The sequence below is a fragment of the Doryrhamphus excisus genome, chromosome 6 (assembly GCF_030265055.1).
Source record: "Doryrhamphus excisus isolate RoL2022-K1 chromosome 6, RoL_Dexc_1.0, whole genome shotgun sequence".
NCBI lineage: Eukaryota > Metazoa > Chordata > Actinopteri > Syngnathiformes > Syngnathidae > Doryrhamphus > Doryrhamphus excisus.
The window spans coordinates 17,446,849-17,469,569 of NC_080471.1; the positions used below are offsets into that span (position 1 = coordinate 17,446,849).

The window sequence follows — 22,721 nt, forward strand, 5'->3', positions numbered from 1 at the left end:
CATAGAGATATATTGCCTGTAAGAAAATGTTATTGTGGGAACCCCTGCAGCTAACATTTGTGAGGTTATCATTATGAAAATTCAGGATGGATCAACGGTGTCTCCATGCTTACCCCATTATCAGCAGGAGCCATCACTCACATCACTTTGAGGATCACACCAGGATTACATGTGAATACAAGGGTGACAGCCCATGTCACAATATTCACAATGTAATGGCACTTTCCCAATCATAGTACGATGGAAAAAAACTCATTATGTTTCAACTAGAAACATCTCCACTTGTAGACATGTAGGCAGTGGGTCTGTCATTTCTTTCTCATCTGGATTGTTTCCATTTAGAAACCAAAATCAATTAGGGTGAATTGCTCCACTTAACAGGTGACAAGAGGTGTCATAGGTCCAAAACCCCGGTCCCAACCCGCTGTAGTTGCAAGTGTGGGCAAACTTTGGGGATGAGTACCACCTCAGTACGGATTTGTGAGCATGTGGTGCATGTTTAGTGTTTGCACTTCCCAGGTTGGGTTGTCCAATGAGCACGCACAGCTAACGTGGACCATGACGTTGAGCGTGTCCACTTGAAAGGCGTGTTGTGCGCACTGATTTCAGCAGTGGTCCAAGCTGACGGCCTCCTCTCCAGGATGCCGAGGCCACAAAAGAGAGGGTCGGCTGCATCTGCGGTTTCAAAGGCAGCAGATGTGTCTGGAGGGGCACAGCAGAGGCAGGCACACCTGATTAGCTTTTGGCCATTTTCATTTTGTAAAAGTAGCTCTCACAAGAAAAAAAACCTTGATGACCCCTAATGTAGCTAGTAGTACATTGTGACATGATAGTGATCGGTATTGGTATCACCTGATTTCAATCATGGATCATCGGTATCGCCAGTATAAAACCCTGATCGGAACATCCCTAATAAATATGTCTTCATATTTCAAGTCATCTACTCACTGACTCCAGAATTTATAGACATTTATTAATTGTTGCTAATATACTACACTGTATTGAGCTACATGAGGTGTAGTACACGCGTGGACATATTTTGCAGCCCCCCTCTTGACACCGAAGTTTAAATGTAAGTGCGGCTCACAAACTCCGGGGAAATGGTCACTTTAGCTTGCTTAAATGAAGAAACTCGTTAATCAGGCAAGCAATAGCCAGCACTAAACTTGCAACGATCTGGTCACACAGTGAAGTGAACAAGGGGTTGCTAACACAACAATGACAGCTTTTTATGAGATGATACAGTAAATGCACTTATTTTCTTTGAGTAGTTTTATTTATTTATGTAGTCCATTATACCATCTCTGTTGGTACTTTTATATCCAAATCCATTTTTCCTGTCCACACAAAGTTGACGATTTTATTTTTCTTTAATGCGATGTAATGTTTTTGTCATTCATACTTAATACTTACTGTGTTGACATTAAGAACGTAATGAAGTTTAATAGTTTTTCATGACTTATACACGAGAGTTAAATGAACTATTCATTTTTGTTTTATATTATGCAGTATTTAAAGTTTCAGCTCATTTAAAAACAGACGCCCTCCATAACCCACCCCCCAGGCTGTCTTTTACCCCCCACCAGCATGCAGTCAGGCTCGTCTCGCCACAGGCTCTGCTTGATCTATTTTTCTTCACTTAAAATTGAAGTCATCAGGAATATTTATTTTCACTTGCCTTTGTTTTCGCTAAATACAGCTTTTTTCTTAGAACAAAAAAAAAAGGAATAACTGATGTTAGTTAATAAATGACTTGCTGCGCATTGTGTTTTTATCAGGTGAAAATATAAAGCGATCGTTACAGCAGTTGAAGAAAATATATGCCTATGCATTCATTTTCCACCACTTGGCTCTTGTGCTATTTAAATGATCTGCTTCTTACCTGCACTATAAGCGGCAACCCTTGAAACTCAATTCTAGACTGGGGATTTACATTAAATACACTGATACAGATGCTGCATGCAAACATCTGAAATGGAATAAATCAATTTGGTTGGCAGAAATGCTTCACATGATACAGCATGATCTCCAATCTTTCTGCAAATGAGCTACGGTCTCTTGTAATGGTTTCTTCTCCTCATGGGAGGCGGCTGTCTCAGAAAAGCTGCTGATTGAGGGAGAAATGTAATACAGGTGTAAAGCAGACTTGATAGGGGTCTTACATGCGGGTTATGCATTTTAACAGTGATATACATACTCTTACATATTTGTCGATGAATATTGAATTTGCTGGGTCAACTCTTTCGAGCCTGCAGAGATTTGTAAGTTACTGCAAGAGCGCTGTTAATTCTGGCAGCCAGGCTGGCTATTATGTTGAATTAATAGGAATTAAGGGTTTAAATTGGTTAAGTAAGCACTTCATTAATCCTGAGTGGGTTGCTGAGTGAGGCTGCTTTTTAGATGGCCGAAAATAAAAATCTAGTAGCTGCACATTAAAGATAAACTGTTGAAAATAGCTTACCCTCATATCAAATACACATTTTAAATTATGATCTGTATAAATCTACTATAGCTGTTCAAAAGTCGCCAATTAGCTGTAGTTAATTTGCCACTTAATTTTGACTCTGGTTTTCCAGCAGTTTCCAGTTAATGGCAGGCTTGGTGTTTCCTGGGTTGTTCCTTTCGGTCCTAACTAATTTGAGTCTAACAATAAAAAGTCTTCTTCAAGACCTTGGCAAAGTGGTGACACATCCAAATGGCTTGACATATAGTTTGATGTCACACTTTTTACTCCATAGTAAAATGTATAATGTATATTTTTGTATGTTTCAGATCACACCCCCAGTTCTCTCCCCTCTTGAGTTCAATCTTTGGGGGCACCTGAAAGCCATGGTGTATCAGGGGAAGATACAAGTCATCCATCTCAAGGCAGGTATACCAACACCATTACAACCATTACTCCAACTGTGCTAAGTTCATCAACAGTGAAAAACACGTATCAATAGGTGTTTTCGAAACAATGGTAATCATATAGAGCACATTATATAAAGACACATTATGACAACCAACCCCATCACAGGGATGGTATGGAGTTCTTTGTTATTTTCATAGGAAAAATATTGTATAGAAAAGTTGCTAAAACATAACTTCATGGATCTTAACACAACATGAGAAATGAACAGGGGCTGCACGGCGAACGAGTGGTTAGCAGGCAGGCCACACAGCTAAGAGACCCGAGTTAAATTTCACCCTCGGCCATCTCTGTGTGGAGTTTGCATGTTCTCCCCGTGCATGCGTGGGTTTTCTCTGGGGATTCCGGTTTCCTCCCACATTCCCAAAAAACATGCACGCTAGGTTAATTGTCAAAATTGTCCCTAGGTATTGTCATATTGTGGTCATAACAGGAATTTACAAAGTTGTCGTCAGATGCTGATAATATCCACCATAGTCAGTGTTGTCTTTTTCAATGTAGAGCAAGTTATTTTATTATTTAAAATGATGGCAAAGGTCAGAGAGAAACGGTGGCCTTCCCAATCAGATGAAGACTAATTGCAGTGTGTTTTTATCCTAGCCTGCTAATGATGATGAGGGTACAGGAGAAAGTGGACAGTCCCCTAAGGCTAAGGAATAGTGTAACTTCTCCAACCTCCTGTACTTATTGTCCAACAAAGGGGGAATTCACTTACTGCAGTGCTTCAGAAAAGTGGATAATTGTGGTAGAAATCGATGAAGTAACAGAGCGGAAAATGAATGAGTGTGCAGGTATAGCTGTGTGGAGTTGGCGAAAATAGCAAGGGGTCGGGTTTTGTTTGCTTGAAAGTGGAGTTTGTCATATCGTCACACATTATGCGTATTTAAGACATATTAGGTGTGTGGAGCTGTGCTTGTTATTTGCATGTGTTTACGAACGTACGGCGGAGTCTGCAGGTTTGTTCGGATGAGCCACATTGTTCCTGTGAAGCCTGTAGTGACATCGCTGGGGGGCAGAGAGGGATGGAACCTGAGAGGGGTGACAATGATAAATAGCCCTTTTAATAACAGCTGCCCCACTTGGCCGGCTAGTCCCAGTCAGTGTCCTCTGTGTATTTATGCCTATGTTTATTTATGCATCCATAGCATGCAGGAAATCACAACCGCAGGGGTACAATCATTCCTTATTTTTTTGTGGTGGGAGAGTATATGACTTTATCATTGCATGTAAAATGCATGTAAAGTAGTCACTATTTTTAAAATGTCATGTTATTGATATGTTGGAAATTCTATCGATTGATTTTTAAGGGATGTTACATGTTAGATACAATGAAGAGTTAATGTGATGCTGTGTATGGCCTTCGATAAGCCCGACTGTTAAATTGCTGGCGCGTTGTTGCTGTCTGACTGAAGTCAGAGACCTTTTGTGTGTGTGGAAATATGACCCCAGGCCTGCATCCTTGAATATGTAGCAGGGAGGCTGTAGATCAGAGATGTCAAAGCCTCTTCCCAGAGGGCGATATCCATGCTGTTTTTACCCGAACCGCTTCCCTCCCTTTAATTGGTTCAATTAGTTAAGTATCCATATACATTATCCTGTATGCATTTTTCATGACTCCTCTTAACGCTCTGTTAAAACAGAACAACTTCCGGCTATGATTTGCCATTTGGATGTATGTCAAGGAGGCTAAATGATTGCGCTAATTGAGTAATTAAAAGCAGATGTTGGAGTAAGAGCCAACAGCATACACTTTAAACACTTTGCCCTCCAGAAATCCTACAGTGTTTTTGACACCCCTGTTATGTATGGTTATCCCAGAGGTGCCGCTATAATAGTTACAGTTTCACCCTCGTGATTATTCAGTTGAAGTCTTTGCTATTGAACCAAAAATGCTGTTTTATGCTATTTTGACCATGGGAAATGATCTGGAAAAGGAAAGCCCATCACGCTGCCTAATGGCCAGAAGAGCTCGAGTCAGAGGCAAAGTACGACTCCACCTATCATTCTTACCCCCCGCTGTCCTCTGGTGGGACACTAGCGGTCTGCACAAGACTCTTTGGAGGGAGATGATGGTACGTTGAAGGTAATTAACACTGGAATTGAGCCAGTAATGGGAATCACTGTGCCATCAAATCGCAAAGGAACAGAGTGTATTTCCATGGTTTTGACAGCTGAGGTGATTGGAGGATTGCTAGAAGGCTTTACAAAGTGCAGATCAATAAGTAACAATTTTCCTATTAAAGAAAAATTACTTGGACATTGTGGTTAGATAGCTTGTGGCTCTTTGGCTTCAGACCAGTGATCAAGAAAAGATCATTCTAAGTAGGAAGGCTTGTGTAATTAAGTCTTTTGCTGTGATGTTACATTCTGTCCTTTGGCAAGCTACTGTTTATCCTTTTTAACATCCAGTCCAATTAGGAGAGGTAATGTTGTGTTGCTGCTTTAGTCTTCTCTGCTAGAACTTCAGTTGTTCATTAGACCATAGTTGTTGTTTTTTAAAGGGGACTTATTATGCCTTTTGCACTTTTCGGACCTATGAATGTAGTTAGAATGCTGCATTCTCATGTTAAACCATGCCAAAGTTTCAGATGATACGTTTTATGCATTTGGAAGTGAGCCTTGAAAGAAGTTTGGGATGACTCAAAACGTTTGATTTCAAAGGGCGTGGTAAAACTGCACCTTAGTGATGTCACAGAGGGGCGGACTTCTTTATATATAAACTCTCTGCCCTCCCCCAAGCGCTGCTCCGCTGTTTACCTGCTAGTAATGCCTCAAAAGGGAACACCACAGTTGTTTACAATTCTGAAAGACGCCACCATCAGGCACAAGTGGTTGGAGTTCCTGATTCCCGACCATCAAAAGAAATGCATTTTAATCTGTCAATGGCATTTCACATTGGCTAGTATGCAGCTGGACTAGCCGACAAACCTGCTGAAGCCCGATGCTTTTCCAACGTTACTTGGTTGTGTGGAAGAGCAGAAGGGCGAGCAGGGCTTGTCTGTGTAGCATTATAGAGTGTGCATACAGGGAGCGTCTTACCTGCATGTATGCAAAGTACAAGCTCACTGATGTCTGTAGTGGCTAATAGCCTTTTTCCATCAAAATCGGTGGATCTACGAGTTGTTTTAAACACGGGTAGTCGCAAAATAATGACCACATTTTGACTACCGATATTGTGTCAAGATTGTCTGTACGCAATAAACGTGGACCTTTGTTACCACTCTTTGAGTTCATACACAGTAAGTCAGGGGTCTCCAACCAGTAGTTAATGAGCTACTAGTAGCTCTTAACCTTCGGAAGTAGTCCATGAGTCCTCAGGAGCATTTGGGAGTGGGAAAAAAAAATCACAGTGGAGTGGGTGTGCCTGGAGGCGGTCCGTGGGTGGAATCAATTTAAACAGAACGTTTTGGAGTTCCAAGGAAATACAGCCGGTGCAGATTCTGGAAGATCAAGAAAGCTTTCTGTGCAGGTTATCATGTGTAGATGCTCTATAGGAGTCCACAACTCAATGCAAAAGACCGAAACAAGCAAAATAGGTCCCCTTTAATAACAGCAAGTGAACTCTCTTTATATCTAGAGATGTTCAATATCGTCTTTCTTACAGGGAGTACTTTCCAGCATGTCATTACCGATACTGATACAGGCAGCAGCTCTTCCCTCAAACTAGTGTTGTGTGATGAATGAACACATTATGCATCTGTTAGTGCTTTGCCACTGGATGGATTTCTGGATTGGCCAATATTACTGGACATCCCTTCTCATACCTTTCAAAACTGGACTTGTATGTATGAATGTAAAAATGATCATATACTAGAATCGTATATAGAAGAAAAATTGCCGGTTTAAAAGACAAATGATGACAGTAAAACACATCCAAAGAAGTGTTGACAAATCTCACGGTAATACATCCTTAGACCACTAGCGTAGCTAATGAACTTAGTAATTACTCATCAGTGGTTGGGAGGGTTTTTGTCAGGGCGATGGAGCAATGGCTGCTGGGAGACACAGGACTGAAACAACAGGCAACAATCAACACAGCCTCTGCACAACAATCAATCATGGCTGTCAGGCCTTTAACACTCACAATAATTTGCTGCTGTTTTCCAGAAATGGCTACACCTTGTACAATGTAGCGAACACATATCCCAAGCTTTTGCAGGCCAGGGTGGAAGTGTGCTGTGTGAATTATCACGATACAATTGGAAAACCCTTTGAAAGGGTTCAGAACCAGTGTGGTAGAAAACACGTAGGTGTCTGTTATGTGTGTCGTTGTCTAAAATACCTGGATAAAGTGTTCATTTTACTTCAAACCATATGTAATCTATTATATGATGTATAATTTTTGCAATAGTATGTGTCATTTCAGTGATCTGTTATTCAGTATAGTATATCTATCCAGTTCTTTTTCCGTCTACCGGCTCACAACACATTTAAATATGAATTGTCTTTCTAAGCATCAGTTAACTGGCCTTGATATTTAAATACGAGTCAGACCGGGTTGGTGAGTAACACTGGACTATTCACAGATGCTACTTTCTGCGGAGCTCTAAATCATGCTTCTTAATTCCCAGAGCCACATCTCAATCATACTCCTTGCTAATTTGAGAGTCACCCTCATTTCATTTAAACGGTTCATTTTTGGCAAATTTGTAAATGGCCCCAGTGTGTGTGTGTGCTACAATTTTAGTCAATTACTCTTTCAGCCAGCAGGACTCCAGGGACCAGGAACATACACCGCCTGGAGGTACCATCTCAATAATTGTTTCAGAAAAGTTGGGAATGAATTGCTAACGCTCTGTTCCACTTATTGAAATGTCAATTGGAGCCAAGACCCTTTCTTTCTTCCTCTTCTCTTCTCAAAGCATGGTAAGAATCCCACCCCATCTTTCCGCTTCTTAACCATTGCTAAAAGAATAAAAATAATTTTAATAGCCTTTGAATTCATATGCAAAACTTGAATTGTCCAATGAGCCACACAGTGATGTCACCAGGATACAGAGACATTTCTGTTAATCCATTAAAGCGCTTTCTGTGAAATTCACTGACATTACTCTATGCTGCTATTGTTCTTAATTACTAATTAACTGGTCAAAAAAATGAAGACATAATAATTATCCAAATTAAGTCTTAATAGGCACTAATTAAGAGCAGAATTCATCTTTATGGAACCAAACGGTGTGGCCTTTAGACCCCAATTAATGAAGTTATTATTAGCCAGTTTGGCAGATCTGGATCTTGTTCAACTGAACGTAAAATGTGTAAAATATGTTTCTCCTTGTTTTTGTAACCACACAGTCCCCAACCTTTGCTCCGAGCCAATTAACCTGTGATGATGAATCTTTTGGCTGATTAATTAGCTCAACTTGACTCACTTATCTCTAGTCATTTGAAAACATGCAATGCTAAACATCTTCAAAATAAACCAAAAAATACGGAATAAAGGATCCATTATTTATATGTCTACATGAATGTGGTAGTACCTCTTTTCTAAAAGGATTTTGAATGTATAATATGTATAATAATTTGTAATTCAAAGTGGAAAAAGCATTTGTTAGGAGTGAATAATCAGCACTAATTTTACAATAATTTTTTTGTTGTATAAAAGGTTCGAAATTGTCCATAAATGTATTTAGTCAAACCAAGGTTTACAAAAAAGGAATCATAAAATGTTTAGTTATTTTTTTCTGTTTTTATATATTATTGTTTTACTTTGCTGCTTAAATAAATACCCAAATTCCAACATAGAATTACTTACACTTACTTAATTACATTCTAATCTCATGCAAGAGCTGTATCAAATATTATAACTTAATATTGGATCTGTCTTTTTTGAGCATTGAATACTGTACGTTGGTACTTGAAGGAAAGATGACAAATATTAAAAAAAATTATCACAGTATCAACTTAAAACTTAATACATTGTATGCGTTGATAATAAAGAATAAAAGCATGCAGTGTGTAGCTTTGCTGCATGCGTCTGCTCTGATTACTGGATGGGTGATTCTGTAGTTCTGTGTGTAAGACCTTCAGCTCTATTCTATAATTAACTTTTGCCTGCGCCCATCAGCTCCCATTCCAGACTTGATGTGTCCGCGGTGAGTGTTCTGGGCAAGCAGCTTGCCATTCAGTATGTATTAAGCTGTCAGAGTGAGCCACTCTCCCAAGCCGCCTGTCTTCACTGAACAACCCAGCCTATTAACTCCTATTGACTGTGACACACATGTCCCTCCAAAATGAGCAGTTCCGTATTGATTTTTCCCCAGCGCTGCTCACTTCCCCCTTTCGTGGCGCCGAGGGTGAGATCTTTATCCTGACTGATTGTGTATGTTCGCCGTATCAGAGGAGCGCTGCTGTGCAATTGCCATTTCGGCCCGTGTGACTCCTCCTGTGCACCCCACTCCACCCCCACCCCCCTCGTTGTATGCAGTCAGGTCTCAATGAGACAATTAAAAGGCCTGACTCCCCTGTGTCCCCTGTAACACTGCGGTCAAATGGAGCGGCAGACCTTCAACACGGCTTGCAGTCTCCAGCTCTTTTAATGCAACGGCCAACATAAGACGTGACAGCAGACTCCTCTCCCCCACGCTGACACCGCCGCTCTCCCGATCAATGTAGCTGAATAGAAGGGTGCCATATCCCTTCTGTAATGCTTCTCCTGCTGCTCTAGGCTAAATGAACTCTGACAGCATGTATTGATGTCATATCAAACCCTGCCATTGAGAGAAAAATGATTATCTGCTGGTGGAATCTGTTATCGACACGCTTTCGGATAGCTTCCCCCTCCCCGGGGGACTTATTGATACAGTTTATGGTGTATAAATATTTATCTAATATGTGTCTGAAATAGATTTGTCTAGTTTAGCTGTATAGCTTGAGAGTCTCGTTGTGGCCCGTGGAGGACCATCAGCGTGTTGCCGTCTCAACCGTGACTCTCAAGCCCTCCCGCCTGATACGCTTTTTACAGGCGGCGTGAAATTGCTTCGTCTGCTTGAGATTCCGTCTTGAAGCTAATAGTCAGACATGTTGTAATTACATTTTATTGCCTCTCACTTGGCAAAGTCAAGATGGCTTCGCCGCGGTCATCATATTGTAAGTGCATGTAGACGTGCTGCATGTCACACCATCAGTGGAAGAGGTACTACAACTGTTTACAAGAGTAAGGCGAGGACATTACTCCAGGAAATCAAAAGAATGAACCTACGCTCCCCTTCAAAAGTATTAGTAACCATTAAGCCAGTTCCTTTATTTTGCTGGAGACAGAAATCATTATGGTTTGATATTAACATCTTACTGCCAGGTACGTATTTACATCTGGATCTGATAAGAAATCATTATGTGTTCTAGTACAGATGCAAACCGTGAAGTAACTGCAGCCAGCCCGTGAAGCAATGACCATTTGTATTCTTCTGATTTTCCAATCTTCAATGCAGACTCTTTTAGTTGTTTGTTTTGGATGGCTACTCCCTTCAGTCTCCTCTTTAGCAGGTACAATGCATGCTCTATTGGCTTTAAGTCTGGAGATTGATGTAGCTGGACAAAAACAAAACAACATGATCCTAAATCTTAGTGTAAGCCTATCATTTTGTATTCTACCAGTGAAAAAACAACAGCCTGACTGAACGGGGTAAAAACTGACTCAAATTTTTATAGTTTTTATGCTATTAATCAGATCTGATCCTCACCTGCAAACCCCCCACATTTGCAGTACCTAACAGTGCATTTAAATTTGTTGGGATGTCAAGTGTCTTCTCATATCATGCAACAGGGTCCTTCCATCTTCTATAAATCAAATGGAAAAATTCTAACCAAACAAATAGTGTTTATTAAAGCATCTGTCACATTCCTCCCACTTTTATCGTACTGAAAATATTCTGTTGATCTCAGTAGAACTTGAAGTGACCTGCTTTCCTTGGCTTTCTATCCTTGGTGCATCAGTCATAAAATCTGACCTTTGATATCTCATATACAATTTTCTATATTTCTTAATGTAAATCTTGAAAAAAGGTTGCAGGTAAAACTAAAAGCAGAAGGAAATACTATAAGTGACATTTCCTGCTAATAGGCCAAACATGACACGTGGCGTTGCTGTTTGATTCACTCGTGCATCACGATACTGACTTTTTGTCGTCCGTGATGCACGACCGCTGCGCTGTGAGCGTGACAGGCTGTCGCAGGTCAAATACCACCGCCTCCCATCCTCTGCTGTGTCTCTATTACAGTCCGACGGCACTTTGGCTGACTTATTGACCAGCTCTCATGCTCGTTACTCAACAGAGGAGTAGTTTGCTGTGATTGATACCATGACGCCCTAACGCCTCCTTGTAGCCCCCCTCTCCCTCCTCTCCAAATCCTATCTGTGGTTGTAAAGCCATGAGTGGGTTTCATTAATGGCCTCTGCTGTTTATGACACCATAATTAGAGTTGAGGAAAGGCACCTAACTACCACAGTTCCACCATACTGAGAAAGTCAATAATGCAAGCCCAACAACTTCTCACACAATTGAGCCCCCTAGAAAATCTATAGTGCTCTGCTACTCCATGCCTTTATGGCCCTATTGTAGAAGATGCCTTCTGATTTGTTAGTTTTTGCCCTGCACTTTTAACTAATCCAGCAGAATTGATTATTAACACCGACACTATTATTTGGGTTGGAGACTCTTTGTGCAACACAGTGCTCGGTATGTGAGACCAAGAGTTAGTGTGCCTTATAATTTGTTTTGTGTTACACCTCATGTACATGCAGTGTCTCCAAGAAAAGGAAAAAAAAAAAAAAAAAAAGCAACCAGGCCGACCGCTACGTCCTGGTTATTTGTGTGCACCAAGTCATGGGGGATATATTTTAGATTGCTTTCCCAGAAAATAATTCTGCCAGGTGGTCTACTGGGCTTTTTCCTCCATGTATCTGTCAAGTAGGATCACGTGCAGCAAAGAAAGAGAGCTGTTTGAATACACATAAATACACCCTGCTTTTAACTCACATATCTGTCTTTGTAATTAAAACAACAATGTAAAAATAGCTAAGGGAGTGCTAGTGCTTGCAGAACGATACTGCAGCCACTGACAAGCCAAGGTAAGATAAATCGCACATTATGAGAAATGTAGCAAAATGCTTGCTTTGTTTTGATGGTAGTCATTTTACAACATAGTATGTGTAATCTCTGAGAGTTTCTATCAAAACTGTGTATTATCTTTATCTTATTCTAAGCAAGATTTAAATCTGAACTCAAGGTCAGAATAATTAATATATTATAGTAACAGTGACAAATGCATGGTCTAGGGTCTTTGTCTCAGTAGTGGATAGAATAGGCCGTATCTTAGTGATAGAGGATAGTGGTAGAGGATAGAGTCGAATCAAGTATCACACCAACATTTTATCTACTGAGTCACTTTGGGTAATGATGCTTTTATCAAAACTCAACATCAACATCTCAGTTTTGTCAGGGTTTAAGAGGAAAAAGTTATATGACATCCAATGTTTATGATCAATGGGACACACCCATTGTCCCATTGGTCAGTTAGCTTTAATGGCACATACAGCTGAGTATCGTCGGCATAACAGTGAAAGCATTCAGCACGGAATACCTTTAAAAATAATTTTATGTGCAAGGTTTAACAGAAAACTATCGAAAATAAATGGATGAAGAGAAAATATGATAAATATTATAAAATAAATATAAATAACTGCAGATTGATCTAGGGATATGTTTATACTTAAAATATAGTACTATAATATAATAATATGAGAGGTTGTCATAACAGACTTACGATCGGCAAGTCAGTTTGCCGAGCAGTCGGTGAACAGGTGCAAGAAGCAAGGCAGGCGATCGTTAGACGATCTATCATAAATAAACTAGGCCCCTGCGTCAGGGTTGCTAGAGTAGGATGCCAGGACAGGACGTTCCCCTCGGAGACCCCGCACCCTCTGGCTGCCCTTCCAGGGAGATTAAATGTTAGATGCTTGGGCTTCTGTAAATGTAAACCGGACTTGGCTCATATCAGTTCACCCTTGACTGGAAACCTAACCTGTGTGACTGAATGAACCAGTGTCATAATTAAATCATCACCGCTTCGCTTTTACTGCGCCTGCAACTCTAACCACAGTGGGAGAGCAGCGTGAGGTCCTCGACCCAACAGGCCCATGACGACAGCAAGTCCGGGGTCTGGGAACGTTGCTGAATTTAATGCTTGAAGCAGGAACAAGAGCACCCATCACCTGATTGGATCTTATAATGTTTACGTGTGCTTCGTTCTCTTACTTACTCCAACCCCGCCCTTGTTTACCACCTCAACTAAAATAAATTGTTATGCCATCAGACCATCTCACCTCTGACGTTGAGTGCCGCTCCTTGATTCATGCACTCATGCGTGTTTTGTTAGCAGCCTTGAAAGCTTCATGTCATGCGGCTTGCTGCAATGCATGTGTAATGGCTTTGGGCCTATCAGAGCTTATCCTGTTCAACAGTGGATATTAAGGAGGCTAGTTACAAAGGCCAGACTTTAATTTGACCTCTGCCTGCCCTCTCCTGTGTGAGGTGGCTCAGTGAAGCAGCCCGGTGGTTTGGGCAGTTGGTGATGAATGACTGTATTTGTTGGGCAGATTGTTACAGTTCCACACTAATTGAGAGGTCAACACAAAGAGCAAATGTGGTAATTGAGTCACTTGACTGTGGCTGTACAGCTTCACACAATTTGACCCCAGCCTGCTTGCCTTGCCTGCTTGCTACAACACAACAAACTCTTCTTTTTATCTAGCCATTCTAATGACAAACACCGTTTTCTACTGCGTACTAATCTTTCTTTCAAAATATAATTTGTGTCTGGTTGTTTAATTTGAAGTGGTGCAGTCTTCCAAGGGCAAAGAAACAGAAATATTATCAAAGCCTCTTTTCCAGCAATTGCCCAGGTACTTTGAGTTTTTGGTAAGTGTAGTTCCTGGAATTAAATCGTCCCTGTGGCTCATTTCCATTTTCACAGCAGCAAGGCCTCGGAACATTGTAAGGCAAGCTGACGTTGCAGCAGAAACAACGTGCGTGGAACATTGGTTGGCGTTATTAATTTGTTGCAGAATGTCAGACTTTAACCGAAACTGATGGCAACCAAAATACTGTAAATCCAATTAATATGTTAACTTAAAACATGTTTTATAGTTTTATGTACAGAAAACGATTCACATTGCATATAAATGATGAATGAAAGGGATAAATGAACAACAAAATTTCAACCACAGCTACTTTCTTACAGGGTTTAACGTTATTTCAGCACTCCAGACATGCAATAATCCAGCCACCTTTACACTGATATGACCTAATATAGTCAATATAATAGTGGCCTATAGTGTTTACCATGTTGGTCATACAGGAGATCTGGAAGATCTGGTTTCATATGTCCATTTGGGCTTGTCTGTGTGGAGTTTGCATGTTCTCTCTGTGCGCATGTAGATTTTCTCTGGTGGTTCCAAAAAATATGCAAGTTAGGTGAATTGGACACTCTAAATTGTCCATAGGTATGAATTGCAGTTGTCTATATGTGCCTTGCGATTGGCTGCCGACCGGTCCAGGGTGTACCCCACTTCTCGCCCAAAGTCAGCTAGGATAGGCTCCAGCACCCACAACCCCAGTGAGCACAAGTGGCATAAAAAAGTAAAAAATTCTATATATTTAAAAAAAAAAGGCTTGCTCATGTGTGTTGCAGTAACTTTTTGGAATTCCAGATGTGTGGACAGGAAGCGACGCCAGGAGTCCAGAGATGAGTTTTAGCTTTAATACGACTGCTACAGTATAGCCGATGTTATTGTTATAAGTATTATTGTGATTATTATGTTCTTATTATTATGTATTGTGTGATATAAGCTTGTTGTTCTGTGTCAGTCCCTTACTGACACCTAGTGACCCGTGCAGAGTACTGCATATTGAATGCATCTTCTTAGTAGCCTTGGAAGTCTTATTTTTTTATTTTAGTTCATATTCATGCTTGAAAATGTTAAATGCTGGCAAAAAATATGTCAAATTTGATTAAATATGCAAACCTTTTTTACTAATGGGCCGTATTCAATCACAAATCTAAAAATGAGAGGGGTATACTCACTTTTGTTAGGTACTGTACATTATTATAAACAATTTGACTTTACCTGGAGGTTTACATTATAATGTATGTATTTAAAAAAAATAAATAAATAATCTCTTTGCAACACTGGTCACAAAAATTGCCATGGTACAACGCTATAACAAAAATGTAAAGGTAAAAATATATCTTACCGTATTATAGAGATGAATAGTAATAATGTTTTAAACATCAGTAATGTTTTCTATGGTTGCCAAAATATTTTGGCCTCGGACATAATATCACTCAAGTAGTCGCTTTTTTTGAGGCAGTTGGTCTGCTGTGTTATCAGATGGACTTTAATGGTGGCCTTTGTGTTTGCTCTGCCCCTGTAACACACACTCAGCGAGACGTTGGCATAACACCATCCATTTACACCTAATGGCCATTGCCTTTAGATGTGGCCCGTTGTGAACAACAGTGCATCTCCATGTGTGTGTGTTTGTTTGTGAGACCTTTACAAGGACAAATGCATTCTGCATGTAATGAGTGTAGGCCAAAGGGAACGTGGGTAGTTAAAACTGAGAGTTTGGCGAGACTATTTTGTCCCTTGTTACCTGACTCTTCTGTTGCACCTTTAATCTGCAACATGCCACTAAACTACTCTGATGGTCTCACAGGCTGCAACCCTGCGTGAATGGGATTGATGGAACACATTAAACTCTGAGACTTCATCCTGCTTAAATGCTTTTGCACACTAAATCTTTTCCACGGCATCACCATGGTAAGCTTAGACCGCAGAAAATGTATCTAAGAGGTTGTCCTTTGACCTGCAGATCGGGTTGGTATACATGAATGGAAAGAGATGAGATCCCTTTTTGTTTACCTTACCATCTAATCTCGCTTACTGGCATTGTTTTAATGCACAAATATGTTGTAATTACCATTTGCAAAAGCTTCATTGATATGCCGGTGCTGATAAGGCTGGAGCTTGGCAGCGAGACAATTGTTCAGGCCACTAGGGGTTTGCTGACACCAGGACGGTCCTGCCTCCACCGCCACCACAGAAGACCAACAAAAGCAACCCGTCATTCACTGCACACTAAACGGCTTTAATTAATTTTTACTCCACTCTCCTCTGAGTCTTTGAGTAGCTATGTTGACCCTTACAGTTTACTCGGGAATTCAGCGTACTACTCAGTCCTGACTGTCAGCAGGTCAAGGGGACATGCTCCCTGGATAGGAGCTACATTTTTATAGTATTCTAGCCTGAGGAGGCCTGAACAGTATGCTCAAATGTATTGTTATCAGTAAATAATAGGCATAGGATTGCCTCAGAACTTCAGAGAAATGAAATGAAAATATGCTAAATATTCTTTTAGTCTGTTGTAGTTGTCCTTTTCTCCATCACAGGCAATAAACTGCTTCTTAATTAAATGAACAAAACTAGAATGACAATGAATAGAGCACAGACCTCTGAGACTGTAAACTCTTAACATTACCGTGTTTCATTTTATTTACCATACGACCCAAGGTTACCTTTTTGGACTACTTTTGACATTTTTTTTTACACTGAGCTCTCTCTGGGACATTGGTGTGTGTGTGTGTAAGTGACAGGAAGAAAAGCTTTCACATGCTCTAACAAGTCTAAATCTGTAGACTATGAATATATCGATTTTTTTACGTTTATGTCGACCAACACATCAAGTCTTCGTTCACCGTGTCCAACTATTGTCAACATAAGCCATTTCTAAGAAAAAAACGGTCCCCATATTTTCCAGATATTCATTTCTTGTTATACAGTAGCGATGTAATATGAAAGGAATGAAATGAACAGCAGCATAGTTCCCGTCTTGTTACACAACATTAAAACATTGTGACTATTCAGTGCAAAATAAGCTTCCAAATAAAATCATTGCCGGTATTAACACCGATTATACCCTAACAATAACAAAACAATTTGCTAATGTCGGAAAAATGTATTGCTGTGTTCTATATGAGTACAAAATGACATATGGACATAGGAGTCAGCCAGTCTGGGGGTCATCCACATAAAAGGGGTTCCACTCTGTATTCATATTCGTAAGTGGCAGTAATTCACATTACAAAGTCATTAACTGCTAACAGCTCCATTTTCTTTATCTTTTGGGTCACTTATAAGTAAAACGTAACAACTAATAGAGAAAATAAATTCCAAAATGTACACCAAAATGCAATGGTTTATTCCTTGGCCCAGCACTATAATTGTACAGTATACTTTTTGGAATAATTAACTAATGAAACACACTAGGCACATCAGGTACATCATTTTTCTGACTTCCTGAAGTAATACATAGACTCTTTTGAAGAGTTAAATAGAGCTCTCACTTGCCATGCATGCGTACTAATCTGACGGACCTGTGGATAATCCGGATCAGCGTTGATCAATTTGCTGCTAGCATAAAGCAATCCTGATTCGGATTAGTCCACAGGAGTGGTCACATCCTATGGCCCCTTATGCTTCCTCTTTGCGCCCTCACCAGGCTTAGGAGGGCTTTGTAGGATGAAAGGAAGGTGACTTGTTATTTTTGGGAGGTATGTGCCCACTGTGCTCAGTACCTTTGACGTACGTTTCCTTAAATCTTATTGTCCCTCCATCTTTGGTCGCTATAGGGGGTTAAATCTATCCTGATTTACTAATGGCTACAGTGTTTTGACTTAATCCCCATCACTTTGATTATGGTCTGTTTTTTTTTTTTGGCTGACCAAGTTTGATATGAAGTTCAGCTCGATATTTCATCTTAATTCAATGGAGGCTTTCTAATCCGGCTCTAGCGGTTAGGTAAGATGTTTAGCGATATCCGAAAGTGTTAGATCAAACGGCGGACATTTTTGCTCACAATTAATAGAGGTCCCCAAGAGGCTGACAGCCTTATAGGCTTGTGGAAATATTGTATGAGCCCTCAGGTTGCAGGGGAGATGTGGCTTCCTCCCTGTCACTCACATTTGTCGCTATTCCCCAATGTTGTGTCTGTGTAGTGTGTGTGTTTGAGACCACTGCCCCAAGCATGTCTCGTTTGAATGTGCTGTCACTCCCTGCTTCCTGCCATGCATTATCACCCTCCATTATCATGCTAATCTACATTGTATGATTACATAAAGTAATTTATGCACACTTCTGTCTATCCATGGCTACACATGGATGCTCGCTCCTATTGTTGAATGTTTATTAAAAAAAAATCTCACTGCCATTCTTTTATTTTGAGGACATACAGTAGCATCTACGCTTTTAAAAACTTGTCGCCTTACTTTATCAACAAATGTTTTCCCAATGATTTGAAGGCCTCTGCCCACTGAGAAGGTAATCGCCCCAAAATCTCTAAGTGAACATGCTGTTTTCATGATCTCGAGGAGACGATGATTTGAGTTGCTTTTCCTCACAGCTCTCTCTGGCTCCATATCGGAAATGGGAAGAATGTTTTGTTTTGAAAGCGGAGGACAGGAGATGAGCTCTGTTCCTCATTTATTCACAGCTAGTGGAGTAATTAGGAATGCAGAGGGCTGTTAAATTAAAACTGAATTGCACTTATTAACATTTTAACTACCAACCCCACCCTCTTTAGACACTAAACAAGGACAGTTTCGGCTCTAATATGCCTGAAGAATCCCGCTGAGGCGACTCTTTATGTATCTCTAAAACAAAGACGTTCTTTAAAGTAAGATCTCCCTTTTGTTTAAACAACCAAGCATTTAACATTCAATGTAATGTGCCAAGGAGTCCTCCATGCTGTCAGGAGACACACCAACAGAGCTTCTCAAACTCTTTGCTTAATGGAACGCTATTTGTGGTCAGATTGGATAGCTAATGGTGGTCCCTTTGAGGGTAACTCTGCAAATTAAATAGCATGGATTCACATCTGTCAGACAAAACCAGGAGGCTCTTTGTAATCAATGACCCAAACCAAGAGAGGATCCGTGGGGGGGGGGGGTTGCCGCTGCAATGATGGCGGCAAACATAAGGAGCCACCAGGGATGGAGGCAACTCACCTGCACTAACAGCCACTGTGCTGGGCTGGATGAGGCGGCTGCAACCACAGAGGCAACAGCGCCAGCAGGGTTAATGTACGTTTATAGAACAGGTCAAACTACTTAAGCAAGGCACTGATTTATAATGCAGGAGTGCAATGTGACTAAACTGTAAAGGGAATTCTTGTTTTTTTTTTTTGTGCAAACATTGCCGTCGGTGTTGTGTTAAAACGTTGAACCCCATTAATTTTATCACTCCCCCTCTCTTGTTTCCCTCCGTCTTTAAATTTTGTTTGGAGGAGAGACTAGCGAGACCTCCCGCTGCTGTGGAGAATTTCCTCTCGTTGTTAATTTTCCCTGCTCCATATGGCGCCACAGACACTTCACCTGCAGGCTGTAGCAGGATGTAGCAGGCTGAAGCAGGCCGCACGGCAGCCAGCAGACATCCTCGGGCTCAACCTGTCATTTACACACACCCGTGCATCCGTCTGAGCAGAGCACCTTTCCCTTCACTTCTCCGTGCATCATCCAGCTGACATGGCCGGGTGCTTTTATTGGAATACATCGGAATGTAAAAATAGCCCCCAAAAAAGAGGGAAAAAAAAGTCAGGAGGAGGGACTTTGGAAAAGGGAACCTGGAAAACAGCCAAAGAGTTCATGTACCATGTGTTGGTGCTAAAGTGTGTTTTCGGGGGGGGCTTGCAGTTTGCCTATGGCACAGCAACGGAAGAGGGGCTTTCATTGTGGCTTGTCATTGATTAGAGAAGGGTCTTTAATTCCATCTTACCCCATGTTGTGATTCATTTGCATGGCGTGTCAGGAAGTAATGGAGTTTTTGCTCTGACTGTTTGCACTGAAATACTCCAAAATGCTGCCGCTAGCAAAGAGCTTTCTGATTTATGTTGTTTTTGATGTTTATTCATTCATAATGTGCAAACACTGGAAGTATCACTGCAACATGTCGTACATACTGTAGATATAATACTGCACCACTCTGCAGAACATCCATTCTCTAGGCCGTTTATCTTCACTCGGGTCAGATATGCTGGATATTTACACAAACAATCTTCCACACTCATATGTGTGAGGAAACCGGAGTACCTGCAGAAATCCCACTCACACATGTGGAGAACATGCAAACTCCAAACAGAGATGCCGAACCGGAGATTCGAATCCAGGTCTTCACGATGTCCTGACTGTGTAGATCTTATTGAAGCATAGACTTACCAGCTAGTGTTGATCACTTTGTGCTGGTCGATTATTTCTCCAAATTAGCATTGATTTTGACCAAAACTATTTTGTGACAGAAGGACTTGTAGCATCACATTGCACCCTCAGCTTGGGAATGTGAATGTAATTATGATGTAATATAATTATATACTATATGCAATGTAATAGGCTGATTTGTGAATATTTTATATAATATATAATATTATAAGTGGTTAGCGCGCAGACCTCACAGCTAGGAGACCAAGGTTCAATCTCACCCTCGGCCATCTCTGTGTGGAGTTTGCATGTTCTCCCTGTGCATGCGTGGGTTTTCTCCGGGTACTCCCGTTTCCTCCCACATTCCAAAAACATGCTAGGTTAATTGGCCACTCCAAATTGTCCATAGGTATGAATGTGAGTGTGAATGGTTGTTTGTCTATATGTGCCCTGTGATTGGCTGGCCACCAGTCCAGGGTGTACCCCGCCTCTCGCCCGAAGACAGCTGGGATAGGCTCCAGCACCCCCCGCGACCCTCGTGAGGAAAAGCGGTAGGAAATGAATGAATGAATGAATGGACCCCCCAAAAATCTACAAATCTGTGAGTAAATAAAAATCATATATGATATGAGATCACTTATTTAGTGGCAAATCATGATTTTTCTAACCTCTTTTCTACATTGCCACCTCAATACCTTTGGTCAATGTTAAGTGTACCTGAAAAATATACTGTACAATATGTTAAATACGTGATTTTTATTTTTATTGGGTATACATTCCAACACTAGCTGGTTATGTGTGAGCCAATGCAGGGAAGTCTTTTGTCATGTGATGTGCACCTCGCAAACGCCAACACTTGTTTTGTGATTTATAGAGCTTTTAATATGTACAACAGTTTTAGTACAACATGAATAAATGTGTCAAACCTTCAAACAGAAGGAGCGATCATCGCAAGATGGCAATAGTTTCCATCCTTAAAGACAGTGTGAGTGCAACATCCGTGTCCCTCATCATCCCACTATGAATCTTAAAAGATTCCAGCTCACAGAGGTCTCATTTCCCATTATGTCTGAGATGAGATGTGAGGTTAGGGGAAGCTACTTTTGGTCCGAGATGGGCTTTTTGAGCAAAGTTGGTATAGAATATGGTGATAAAATTTGTCAACCTCTGGGGGAGGCCGTGTTCAGGGTCACAGCTAAATCTGTGTGCCGCCAGCATAAGGCCAGCCCATAATTCCGGCACAGACGAGCACAGAGCTGACATCAGTGCAGCTCAGGGCAGGCTGTGCTGATTTCTGCTTGCCTGCAGGATCGTCTGTGGGATAACAATGAAGGAGAATGGGCAGGCAGCCATCTCTCAGCTTCCTTTTTCTTGACCTCTGTGGAGATAAAGATCAGACGTTGATGGGTGCTCAGCTGCCAGTCAGAATGTCACACATATGGTATCTTTCGGTTGGCACATTCATACAACTGTCATCATTTATCAAGTAACATATTTGAAGGAAATACATTTGGGAAAGGGCGGCAAGTGGTTAGCGCGCAGACCTCACAGCTAGGAGAAAATGAATGAATGAACATTTGGGAAAGTGAAGCTAAAATATGTTTGTTCGTTTTCTACTGCTTATCCTCACAAGGGTTTCAGGGGGTGCTGGAGCCTATCCCAGCTGTCTTCGGACAAGAGGCGGGGTACACCCTGGACTGGTCGTCAGCCAATCACAGGGCACATATAGACAAACAACCATTCACACTCACATTCATACCTATGGACAATTTGGAGTCGCCAATTAACCTAGCATGTTTTTGGAATGTGGGAGGAAACCGGAGTACCCGGAGAAAACCCATGCATAAGCGGGGAGAACATGCAAACTCCACACAGAGATGGCCGAGAGTGGAATTGAACCCAGGTCTCCTAGCTGTGAGGCCTGTGTACTAACACTCGACCACCGTGCAGCCTAATCTAATTGGTTTTGCAGTCAGCTAATAGACATCCATCCAAACACTAAGTCAATAAAAGAGATAACTATCAAAAATGAGAAGCAACCCAGTTTTTCATGTCCCTATTCATATTCATCCATATATCAGTTTTCTATTATGTTAAAGTGTTGTATAAACATGCAATCATGTTAATAGATCTTACCTATTGTGAGTCATGGCTCATTCAACTGATAAATATGTAAATTAAAGTGTTTTATTGTTGATAGCCACCATTAATCTCATTTGGATGTCTTAAACCAAATGAAATTAAAAAGTGTGGAACACCGGAGTTTTGCAAAGTGCAGTGAATTCATTTCTGAATTAAAAAGGAAATGAGCAGGGGACATAGTTTTTCTTTTATTACAAATGTTAATGAAAAATGTTATTGACTCGAACAAATGGAAAATACACCTGGAAATGTATATTAAAACCCACTTTCCAATTTCTCTCTCTCTGTAGTTTGCAATTATAGTTGTTACAGCAGTAGCGGGGGAATTAATTTTGCATGCAGACTGATAATGTTAGCCGTGTACAAAGAATGGGATATTATGTTGGATGGGGGTCTCTGGATATTTACAAGGAGGGGA

General features: G+C 40.9%; 1 protein-coding gene across 1 annotated transcript in view; it reads left to right on the top strand.

The window, feature by feature from the left end:
• The window catches only part of c6h15orf61 (chromosome 6 C15orf61 homolog), a 49,524-nt gene that overhangs the window by 16,100 nt on the left and 10,703 nt on the right, over positions 1-22,721 (top strand). Inside the window, exon 2 of the mRNA XM_058075540.1 lies at positions 2,773-2,868. Coding sequence (XP_057931523.1) covers positions 2,773-2,868 — 96 coding nt within the window. The remainder of the gene's footprint in view (positions 1-2,772; positions 2,869-22,721) is intronic.